This window comes from Mytilus trossulus, chromosome 9, assembly GCF_036588685.1.
Source record: "Mytilus trossulus isolate FHL-02 chromosome 9, PNRI_Mtr1.1.1.hap1, whole genome shotgun sequence".
NCBI lineage: Eukaryota > Metazoa > Mollusca > Bivalvia > Mytilida > Mytilidae > Mytilus > Mytilus trossulus.
This window is the reverse complement of record NC_086381.1, coordinates 18,157,424-18,170,259: the sequence shown is the minus strand read 5'-3', so window position 1 is coordinate 18,170,259 and position 12,836 is coordinate 18,157,424. Positions and strand designations below refer to the sequence as shown.

General features: G+C 31.9%; 1 protein-coding gene across 1 annotated transcript; it reads left to right on the top strand.

Annotated features, from left to right (window-relative positions):
* On the top strand, positions 1-5,313 carry LOC134683654 (heavy metal-binding protein HIP-like). The gene is made up of 3 exons (XM_063542966.1): positions 1-41; positions 969-1,135; positions 4,869-5,313. Exons 1-3 carry the CDS (start codon positions 37-39, stop codon positions 5,267-5,269), a joined length of 573 nt encoding a protein of 190 aa, XP_063399036.1. The 5' UTR covers positions 1-36; the 3' UTR covers positions 5,270-5,313.
* Positions 5,314-12,836: the final 7,523 nt, after the last annotated feature.

Genomic DNA, 12,836 nt, shown 5'->3' with positions numbered 1-12,836 from the left:
AAACAATTCTAAACTCCAACGAACCAGACAGAAACCATGAGGTAAGAAAACAATCTTAGTAAATTATCATAAATTATACGTCAGTTTCAAAATAAAAGCTTTAAAAATCATTATTTCAGATATTAATTAAAAGACAAATTAATACCATCCTATAATTGAACAAAAACAGACACTGTACAGTTTTGAAGTATAACTACACAATATGACCGAGTGGTTTTTATCACCAAAGGTTTCCAGATGTTACGACTAATCAGACATATCTGTATAAAAGATATCCGATTTTCAGTATTCAACATTTCGGTGTTGACATGAATATCAACCATGTGGTCATTTTTATAAATTTCCATTTTACCAACTTTGAATTTTTCGTAAAAAAACTAGGGATTTTCTTATGCCAGGCAAATATTACCTTAGCTGTATTTTGCACAACTTTTTGGAATTTTGAATCCTCAAGCTCTTCAACCTTGTACTTGTTTGGCTTTATAAATATTTTGATATGAGCGTCACTGATGAGTCTTATGTAGATGAAACCCGATTTGGCGTACTTAATCATAACCCTGGTACCTTTGATAATTATTTAAGACACAATTGTTTAATGAGTACTACTAGTTTTATTAATCGGTCTATTTCTTAAGGTATATTAACAACTTGTTATGTGCCATTATTTATAAGAATTTCTTTTTGTAAACATAGTCCGATCTACGTTGAAATTATTTAAGTGACAATGTCCCACAATTCGTGTAGTATATATTGATGTCGAAGATAGGAATTTTGTTCAGATCTAAAGAACTTTTTTTTCAAAATTTTCATCTAAATATTTTTTTTAACCACAAATTATTGATCGAATCGATTTTTCGGTTTGCGGCGTATTGATTGACCTTACTACCACATTATGATTCACAGTTATAACCTCATCACATATATTTTATAATATTTTATAAGTTACATGTAATAAAATTAATTTTCAGCCTACTCAGAGTAATTGCTTTTTACGTTCTGGGCTTTATACTCCTTTCGTCAGTCACTGCTCACAAAGCCTGTTCTAAAAATGCCAACTTGTGGAAAAGCATACAATACCAGCTTAAGTTAGTTGAGAATACAGAAGTGCGATGTGATTGTGGTGCAAAAGAATCAAGTGAGTACAATAATATATACATGAACTATTTTAATTCATTTGATTGAATAGAGTCAATAAATGCTGTTTTATTTGTTTCTCGTGTTTTCAAATTCAAATAAGAAAAGAGAGATCCACGTTTGATTATTCTGCCGAAATTTGAGGTATACACCGGCAAATTTCCCTTATATTAATTTCACCTCATATGAAATAAGTTCATGTGTGTTTCATCTGAAAACCCCATATTTTTTTCAAGTGAAATGTACGTAAACTTTTTAAAATATTAAAAGTATTTCACATACCATCTAAATTTTCAAATTTATTGAAAATCATGAAAAATATCTATTTTTCTATTTTTTGTAAAGTCTACATAAAACTCATGTTTACAATTTTCCATGAAATTTATGTGAATCTTATTTCACTTGAAATATGCATGTAAATCTTCATGTGAGTTTCATGTATGAGGTAGTCTAAGGCTAACCCCAGGTTAAATGTTTCTCATGAAATGCATGTGAAATTTATGCGATCAAAATTTGTAGGTGTAAAAAATTTGGTTAGGTATAGAGAAGCTTTTCACCTTAGTTTTCAAACTAAATGTTGCTCGAAACATTGTACAGAAAGCACATAACATACCCAATTACCCTAAATACCATTTTAGTACCAACTTACATCACTGAGATGTTATTTTTACTTGTGTATAGTAGAATTATTTGCTTTAAAGGTTTATTTTGAAAAATCAACTCCATTCTAGGAGGATTTCTGAGTGAAATATTCTAATTGATTTAGAAATACCTAGTTAAAACGGCATGATAAAACATATTATTTCTCAAATGTAAATGATAAATACATAAAATCAGTTTCAAGAAGACTTATCCTTTCAAAAATTAAATAGCGATGATGTGGAAAAATATTTGTTTTAACAATTTTCTATTCATTTAAAGAAATTTTTCTCATATTTAGCTGTGCTGGCCTTTGACTTTGGTGTCTCATTCGAGAGATTTCAGTTATCGACAACGCAGTTCAACTTTTTATATAAAAAAAATGTTTCACAAACTGTCGACCAGTGTTCTGATAGATTGAACCATATCTAAATTCAGAATTATGCAGTTAAACTAAATGTCTGTTTTTTTACCTTTACCTTTACTATTACATATATATATTATATGTTATTCAGGTCTCAGACAGAGTATATACTGTGACATTCCCGGCTTAGAGTTTATATCCCCTGAGCCAAAGGCTGATTGTTCACTTCAGTTGCAAGTATTTCATACTCATTTAGAGCGAACCTACAAATAATTATCGACTTGAATTAATCAGTAACTTTGTAAAATATTTTGTACTTATAAACTCTGATAATGCTTTTCATATTTATCCGAATATTGCATGGCGGACGTTAAGCAACATTTTTTTCTCACTTTTGTTAATAGTTCGCCATCTGAATTTGTGTGTATTTCAAAAACTCATCAAATCATAAAATGGTTATCCATTTTTTTCATAAAATTAATGTTAGGTTTCCAGCATCACTTAGGACACACGATCAAGAGACATAACATCCAGTGCAAATAGTTCATGCATTGGTTTTATAATACTTTTTATTAATATGATTGTTATATGTGATAAACGCCGGTTATTAGTGATTTCCGTAATTGCAAATTTAATTTGTACTGTATAAATTTGATTTCAAGACTGTTGATAGCGTATTGTCCAGTTGCAAGTACTCTATGCATATTTAGAGCGAAATGGTTTTACCTTTGATGTATAAATTAACTTTAGACTGTTGATGGCATATTTCCAGTTGCAAGTATTTCATGCATATTTAGAGAGAACATACATGTTTTAATGATTTTACTGCTCTATACTGTTTAAATTAACTTTAGACTGTTGATTGCGTATTGTCCAGTTTTCAGTATTTCATGCATATTTAGAGAGAACATAGGTTACAAGTTTTTAATTCTTTACATTTGTACTGTATGACTTTATTTAAGACTGTTGATTGTCCAGTTGCCGGTATTTCACGATATTTAGAAAGAACATACCAATTTGAATGTACCGAGAAAGGTACACTTTGATCCGTTAACTGTACAGTTTAACTAAACATTTTTGCTTACAATTTACATACAACATAGCCAAAATGACGCCCCCACTTTCCGCCAGTTTGTTCGGCTGGTTTACTAACGTACCTTATCTATATTTTAAATGAAATGGTAAAATTAGTATACGTTAATGAAATAGCAATAGCCAAATAACGCTTGATATGGACACGTTTTTGGGATTGGACACGTTTGGGGGTTAGTTGAGAAATAGACACGTTTGGGCGTTTATACAAATGACACGCATTGGCGCAGTTTTCAACTAGACATGTTTGGGGGAATCGGACACGTTTGGGGGGAAGGACACGTTTCTGAGTGTTACTTATATAACAGATATTTTGTTATAAGATCATTGCATCAGGTTTTGAAAGTAAGGTGGGGTTAATATCAGTTGACTTATAATTTTATTTAAAATGAGGATATAGGAATATGAAATCCGTATGATATGTAAGCACAAGCTCGATGGTTCCCGCAAAGTATATAACGTTTTTTATTTAATCGTATTTAGTATAACACCCGCCTATATAAACATGAATGTCGGCATGCTTATCATTATCAAACGTTAATTGATCTGGATTTGAGTAAATGCAAACATTATTCGTTATAGTATTATTCAATTTAGTTTTATTTACCTTGTATCTCTGTAATGTCATAATAACACACGCACATCAGTTGAGTTTTGATGTGCTATTGAGAGGAGAATAGGATAGCTTAAATATTTTGATGTGAGCAGCACTGATGAGTCTTATGGAGACGAAACGCGCATCTGGCGTACTAAATTATAATCCTGGTACTTTTGATAACTATTTACTTATATATCTTCTATATAAGAGAATACTTGTACCAAGGCAGGAATATGACAGCTGTTTTAAATGCATTCATTTGATGTATTTGCATTTTTGATTTTTTAGGGACTTTATGTTTTGAATTTTCTTCGGAGTTCAGTATTTTTGTGATTTTATTCTATACTAACTCTTGTGTTTCTCTTCATTTAAATTCCCTTTTAATTACCATTAAACGTTGCTTTTTCATGCACATACTTTTGAAAGAAATGATCAACGCTGTTACAAAATCAGTGGCAACAGATAGTTTAGTAAATAAAACTTCTTACAATGAAAGACGAACATATACTATCGTTTCATCGATTTAACACGCAACGAAATTTTATGGCCGTACATATACTTTGATATATCGTACTGTTCCAATAATGAAATCCTTACTACAGTAACATAAATCAAAACTAGATGCTAGTCGGTTAATAAACAAAACATGATTTGTATTTGACATTTTTACATAAATAATAAAAAATCAAAAACAGAAGTGAACTAGTACACGACACCATATCTTTTCACGATTTCGGATTGTGACTATTTGGCAAAACTTTTAGAAATTTTGGTCCTCAATGCTCTTCAACTTCGTACTATATTTGGCCTTTTTAACTTTTTTGGATTCGAGCGTCACTGATGAGTCTTTTGTAGACGAAACGCGCGTCTGGCGTATACTAAATTTAGTCCTGGTATCTATGATGAGTTTATTGAACAAATATCAAGTATCAATCTGTTTGATACGCAATTGTTTTTCTTTTACACATATCTGTTATATTAGTAGATATTATAAATTCTTATTTACAAAAAATAAATAAAATGAAAATTGATATTTTCCAGATAGTCGTAAAACGGTGGGATTTCTGGCTAAATGCTCTACAAATCTAAGTAATCTGAAAAATAGATCCCCAGTCATATTTGATACAATAGTCATCAACACTGGTTCTGGATACGATGCTTCGACTGGACAGTTTGTTGCACCTTACGGAGGTTTTTATTATTTTACCTGGACAATTATATGTCACTTTAAGCACAAGTTCCCAACACATTTACTGCACAATGACAACATTATTGCTGGTAACTATCCGGATGGCAGAGGACTTTCTGTAGGTCATGCGTCTGCGACCCAAAGTGTTTTACTACATCTTGCAGCAAAAGACAAGATACACCTCATAACTAATGGCATAGGAGAGCAAATGTATGGTGGTATATGGTCGACCTTCAATGGTTTCAAAATTTAACAGTTATTAAAATGTCAAAAAAAATAAACATATCGAATACATAATGTTTTTTTCTCTTTTTAAACCTATAGATATAGGATAATGTTTATATTTACACAAAACACATCTCTGGTGGTACTCCCGTGTCGACCGAATAAATTCAAGTTGAACTTGATTTATACAGCATATTATTTTATATACTAGTATAAACAACAAGCACCACTTTTTACGTTACAAAGAAATTTATCCTTACATAATTATTACATATATATAAAAAAAAGATGTGGTATAATTGCCAATGAGACAACTCTCCACCAGAAACCAAATGACAATAACAATAACAGCTTCAGATTACCTCAAGGCCTTCAACAATGAGCACTTTTAAAAGCCCATACAGCATGGTCAACTATAAAAGTCACCGAAATCACAAATGTAACACAATTCAAACGAGAAAACTAACGGCTTAATTAATGTACAAAAACTGAACGAAAATCAAAAATGTAGCATACTCTGTTTATATTGATAAGCAGCAATTAGATATAAAAAGATGTGGTACGAGTGCCAATGAGACAACTCTTCATCCAACTCACAATTTGTATAAGTGAAACAGTATAAGTCAAATCTGGGCAAAAGTACGGTCTTCAACAAAAAGCCTTGGCTCACAGCGAACAGTAAGCTACAAACGGCCCCCAAAATTACTAGTAAAAAGCAATTAAATAAAAACAACTGTAGTATACCGATGTTCAAAACTCATAAATCCATGGACAAAAAACAAAATCGGGGTAACAAACTAAAACTGAGGGAAATGCATTAAATATAAGAGGATAACGACACAAAATTAAAATGTAACACACACAGAAACGGATTAAACAAATCCCATGAGATAACAAATATTAGATCAAAACCAAATACATGAATTTGGGATAGTACCGTGACACGTCTTATAGTAATGATAGTAATGTGAATTTACACTAACAATTAAGAGAAAACAAACGACACAAAGGAAACACAACGTTAAAATGAAACACACACAGAAACGAACTAATAATATAACAATGGCCATATTCCTGACTTGGTACAGGACATTTTTAAATGAAAAAATGGTGGATTGAACCTGGTTTTGTGGCATGCTAAACATACCACTGTAATGGCAATGTTAAATATAACATTAAAATGACAACATGATATTACAGGACTACATAAAATAAATAGGAGAACATATTAGACAGAGACACACATGAATAATAGCTAACAAAAGGCACCAGGTGTATAATTCAATACGCCAGAAGCGCCTCGTTCACACAAGACTTGCCAGTGACGCCAGATATAGAAGTTCGAAAGTCAAAACAAGTACAAAGTTGTAAGCAACAGACAAGTACTTAATTATTTCACACAAAAAACTCAAGCAACTGTTAATTAGAAAGATCTATAAAAATAAAATAGAAAAGTGCTATTTTTAAAAATATTTGATTTCTCCAGAAAGATTAATAATTTTAAAACTTAATATACAATGATAATCTGTTTTGAAATTTATTTTCTGTCATTTTTAAAAGTAGATATATGATCTCTCATGAAATTTTGAGTTTTTCCTAGTTCCTAGTTCCTTTAATAGTATAAAACACATTTTTGAAAATAATGTTTCAGATCAAGTACTTGTCTTCAAAACATTTATTGCATATATTATAAGGTTAACAGTATATGTTTCAAGCAATCTATAGACTTTCACCATTGACTCAGGGCCAGTTCTCACCAGCCGCTTCCGGTGGCGGGTAAAAGTACCGGGTCTTAATGAAAAGTACCGTGACACGTCTTATAGTAATGTGAATTCACACTCAAATATAAGAGAAAACAAACACAACAACTTTAAAATGTAACACACACAGAAAAGAACTATAATATAACAATGGCCATATTCCTTACTTGGGACAGGACATTTTTTTAAAAGACAAAAAATGGTGGTTTGAACCTGGTTTTGTGGCATTCCAAACATCCCTCTTTTATGGCATATGGAATATATCATTAAAATGACAACACAACATCACAGGACTACAGTATAAATAAATTGGAGAACATAATTGCCAAAAAAACATACGAATAACAGCTAACAAAAGGCAACAAGTTTAAAACAAACAACTCCTGAACATTAGATTCATAATACCAGATTACCACTTCTTGTCATTGCGATACTCAAGGAGTATAATTCGAATTTATAAAATACCTCGCAATGAATTCTGAATTTACATTAACATAGAAAGCTTATATATATAACCATCACATTGGGTCAACTTACCTAGTTGATTTGCTTACTAGTTCCGGTATTTAGTGTGGATTTTGTATTCTGCTGTTGATATCTCCTACCTTTCTTTTGTTACACCAGGGTACAATTTAATGATTCTATTTACCAAATATAGTTCATTAGGTTCCAATGTGTCTACATTATCCCAATGACAATCGTCTTTCAAAATACCATGAGAACATTGAATATTAATTGAAAAATTGTGTCAATGGACTAAATTGTCAATGTTAACCTAGCCCTTTTTTTGATTCTGTTATTTTGTGGAAGTTGTTTGTTGCGGTATATTTATTAAATTTTTTTCACGTTAAGATTTTTCTAAAAAAAAAATATTATTCTGTAGTTAGTTAACAGTTCGGTGTTAACATGTATATCTATTGTATGGTCAGTTTTATAATCCTTCTGATTCAAACAAAAAATTCTCTGAAACCGATATGATCAAGATGCTTGATTTCTTGATTGACAACATATTTGTTACGTTCGGAGGACGTATTTTTCAACAGACTGTCGGCATCCCAATGGGAACAAACTGTGCCCCTTTACTTGCTGACTTGTTTCTTTATTATTATGAGGCTGACTTCATGCAGGAACTTCTTAGGAAGAAAGATAAGAAGTTAGCAATATCCTTTAACTCTAATTTCCGCTATATAGATGACGTTCTTTCACTAAACAATTCAAAATTTGGTGACTATGTGGATCGCATCTATCCCATCGAATTGGAGATAAAGGATACTACAGATACAGTTAAGTCGGCTTCATATCTTGACTTACATCTAGAAATTGACAATGAGAGTCGGTTGAAGACAAAACTTTACGACAAAAGAGATGATTTCAGCTTTCCAATTGTGAACTTTCCATTTCTAAGTAGCAACATTCCAGCAGCACCTGCATACGGGGTATATATCTCCCAATTGATACGATATTCCCGTGCTTGCATTTCCTATCATGATTTTCTTGATAGAGGGTTACTGCTCACAAGGAAGCTATTAAACCAAGAGTTCCAAATGGTGAAGTTGAAATCATCCCTTCGTAAATTTTACGGACGCCATCACGAGTTGGTTGACCGTTATGGAATAACCGTTTCACAAATGATATCGGATATGTTCCTTACGTCGTAACTACAATCCCCTTCCCTTTCATGAATTTGTCCTACCGAATTATACTATTTACCGGATTTGTAATCACATAAGCAACACGACGGGTGTCGCATGTGGAGCAGGATCTGCTTACCCTTCCGGAGCACCTGAGATCACCCCTAGTTTTTGGTGGGGTTCGTGTTGTTTATTCTTTAGTTTTCTATGTTGTGTCATCTGTACTATTGTTTTTCTGTTTGTCTTTTTCATTTTTAGCCATGGCGTTGTCAGTTTGTTTTAGATTTACGAGTTTGACTGTCCCTTTGGTATCTTTCGTCCCTCCTTTATAAATTTACTGTTTGCAAAAATGTTTATTATTTTAAATAATAAGGATGTTCTTATCTCAGACAGAAAACCGTATCCGTATTTGGCTAATGAGTGTTATTTAGACGAAACACGCGTCTGACGTATTACATTATAAGCCTGGTACCTTAAACTATCAGCATGTCGTAATGTTTAATTGTATTATGTATTTGTGTGTTTCTCTGTCCTGTATGTTCTCCCATTTATTTGTATTGTACTCATCGTCATGTAATGTTGTCATTTTAGTGTTACAATTAACATTGCCATTAAAGCGGGGGATTTGGTTAGCAACATAACCAGGTTCAACCCACCATTTTCTTAAAATGTCATGTATCAAGTCAGGACAATGGCTATTGTTATCGTATCGCTCGTTTCTGTTTGTGTTGCATTTTAGTGTTTCTGCGTTTCTCTCAGTTTAAGTTTGTAACCCGGATGTTTTTTTCTCAATCGATTTATTTATTTCGAACAACGGCATACTACTTTTGCCTTTATTTCCATTTGTCAGTTAGTGCCTTTCATAGCTTGCTATATATGCAATTTGAGTTTTGCTCATTGTTGAAGACCATACGTTGACCTATAGTTGCTAACCTCTTCATAATTTGGTCTCTGGTGTATATATGCTTACTTCTAAAGGATTTGGTCTCTGGTGAAGAGTTGTCTAATTTGCAATCGTACCACATCTTATTTTGATATATCCATTGTTACACATTCAAAGATATGGAATTTAACTTATTTACACTAAATATTAACTATAGAAGCATCCTGAAATATATAGGATATGTTAGAGCAAAGAATGGTAGCCCTGGAGTCTGAATAATGTTTCTTAATAGTTGATTACATTTTCCTGCAAAACTGCTACATATTGAAGCATAACTTTATATTTCAGGTGAACTTATTGGTCTTGTACAAAGTAAAATAACAAAAATACTAAACTCTGAGGAAAATTTAAAACGAAAAGTCCCTAATCCAATGGCAAAATCAAAAGTTCGAACACATCAAACGAATGGATACAACTGTCATATTCCTGACTTGGTATAGGCATTTTCTTATGTAGAAAATGGTTGATTACACCTGAAATTATAGCTAGCTAAACCTCTCACTTGTATGACAGTCGCATTTAATTCCATTATATTGATAACGAAATGTGAACAATACAAACAGGCATAATAGATTAAAATGTCACAAATACGGGTACAGCAGTTAACATTGTGTTGGATGATAACTATAAATACAAACAAGTATTTACCAAAGAAGCACAAAAAAAACTCATTTATTGCTATCTTATTTTCGTATGTTATTTATGTATGTTAAATCCACCCATCAAGGATTGAAAGATTGTAATAACTGGGACCGAATGGTTAGATTAACATTATATCCTGAAGTTGAATCGTGCGTTTGACGTCAGAATTTAAACATCACACAGGCAGGGATATAAAATAATCTTGTCGTTCATAGTATGAAAAGTATATAGTCTGTAGTTCTTTTAGGTATATCCTCTGCAGATTTTAAATTAGAAGTTTACCTTGTCCTTCTTGCCGCTTTGTGTATTTCTTCTAAAAAAAGCCACGTCATTATATATCAAAGAAACCAAAAAGGGCAAATATACAAAGCATTAGCAAATATGAAAGACAAGACTTAAAAAATTAGAATAAATAATTACACAAAGGCGAGGTGTTAAAGTACAGTGCCCCGTAAAATGAATATTACCTAAAACAGACCAAACAGTAAAAGTAACATTAATAAAGACAAATAAAAGATTTTTTTAACACGTTATTAAGATGATGAACAACGACAGTACGCGGACTCTACTTCAAGACCATCGTGTATCCTTTGCGAACTTGATACGGAATATTTATCAACATGGTACCTTCCGATAAACGTTTTAAGAAAAAGGACGACACGTTCTTTGACAAACCCCTGGTTCGTCAACTTTCTGCAAAGACATTGGTGACGTTTTTCAAAGTCTGTTTAGGATCTGCAAGCTCTTGAATATCGAATAAGCTAGCCCATATGCAGGTGAAATTGTTAAATTGCTAAAAAAGGTGGAGGAAATTGATAATTTCAAAATTAAAATCGTCTCGTTTTATCATAGATTCTCGTTCTGACATGACTGTTTATGTCAAATTCGAAGTATTAGTCTAAAAATGAGGAGAAGGAACACAATATGCATTATGGTACCCCAAAGTAATAAATTTATAGCGTATGCTACCATTTTTATGTTAAAAGGTAATGTGGATTATTTCTGGACGATTGTTCAATTTCGCATGGAGAATGGTTGTATACAGGGTTAAAAAACTCGAAAGTTTTGAAAGAACTAATTTCATAAAAAGAGCGAGATTTAAAATTATTCAGAAGTTCTTTAGAATTTTTCAGAATCCACATATGGTGATACAACTAAGCGAGTAAATAGTTTACAGTACTTTTAAAGTCCCTCTTTCACTGCGAACAGAATTTCTATCGATCTAATGTACTTTTTTTTGTGAAGCTAAGATATCAAATACAAGCGAGGTAACTCCTCCGATTTGTTGTTAAATGTCATATTCATTGACGCCATGAAGGACTTAGGATTTGCCAAAATCTCATCGTTGTCAAATGATATATTTATGTTTGTGGGATTACCTGACTGCTCATTTATTCCTAATTCTTTTACATGACATTCGTAGTAATACGATTTACAAAAAAAGATAATATTATTTGAAGCTTTGTCCACAGGAACAGGAACAAATTTATCATGGAGGCTATTATCATTCTAAATCTTTAAATGTAACATTCTAAAAGTCTCTTCTAGTATATTCTTTACAATTTTCAGTATCCAAGGATTGTAATTTTGTGAAGACCAATGTCCTTTAAGTTTGTAAAAAACACAAAAAGTATAGGAATTGTTATTTCCAGGAAACTTTAAAAAGGATTGAATATCGTTAATGACATTTTTACATGTTTGAATTTGAATATCATATTTCCTGGTGACATTATAAAATTACTCAGAAAAAGAACATGCCAAACAGACCCTCAAGAAACAGTTCTAAACTCCAACGAACCTAACAGAAATCATGAGGTAAGAAACAACCTTAGTAAATTATCATAAACCAAGTCAATTTTAAAAATATTCTTGAAAAAAAATAAATTCAGATAAGATTTAATAGACAAGAATACATAAAAGAAAGTAATCAAGATGTAAAAAAGAAAAATATTCCGAAGTGAAAAGCAGCATAAAGGTAGCTGTAAGGTAGCACAATTTTGAAAAAAAACTGGTACATGCCACCGTTTGGTCTTCAACAAGTAGCAAATTCTTTACAGTAAAGTATGCAAAGGTTTGATAATTCAAAGAGAAAAGAATGATTGAGCATGTTAGTACACTTAGTAATCATATAGCTTTTAAAAGTGTTGTAAAACATAATATGAGAAATAAACCCAGTAGAAATCAGTTGGTAAGAGATTGACTAATTGGATCGGGTTTTATTTAAAGAACAATAAGACAAAGACATAAAAGGCAAAACATCGGACTTTGAGAACTTGCAATACTTTTAAAACTTTTTAATACTTTTAAAACGTAGTCTGCTCATTATTGAAATATATCTTTAAGCTATTAAAGCTATATTTCAATAATGAGCAGACTACATTCTCCAAGACGACAATGTCAATCAGGACACCGCTAAAGAACAGCTTTTCTGTGGAGTTTAAACAGATATTTTAAAACAAACTTATAATTCGGAGTTTAGTATGACGTCCATTATCACTGAACTAGTATAGATATTTCTTGAGGGGCCAGCTGAGTGACGTCTCCGGGTGCGGGAGTTTCTCGCTGCATTGAAGGCCTATTGGTTACCTTCTGCTGTTGTCTGTTCTATTAAAATCTAGA

Bases quoted from the DNA above. Each gene is read 5' to 3' on its own strand.
- LOC134683654 (XM_063542966.1), top strand. The intron at 1,136-4,868 runs GTGAGTACAATA...GATATTTTCCAG, and splicing joins TTGTGGTGCAAAAGAATCAA to ATAGTCGTAAAACGGTGGGA.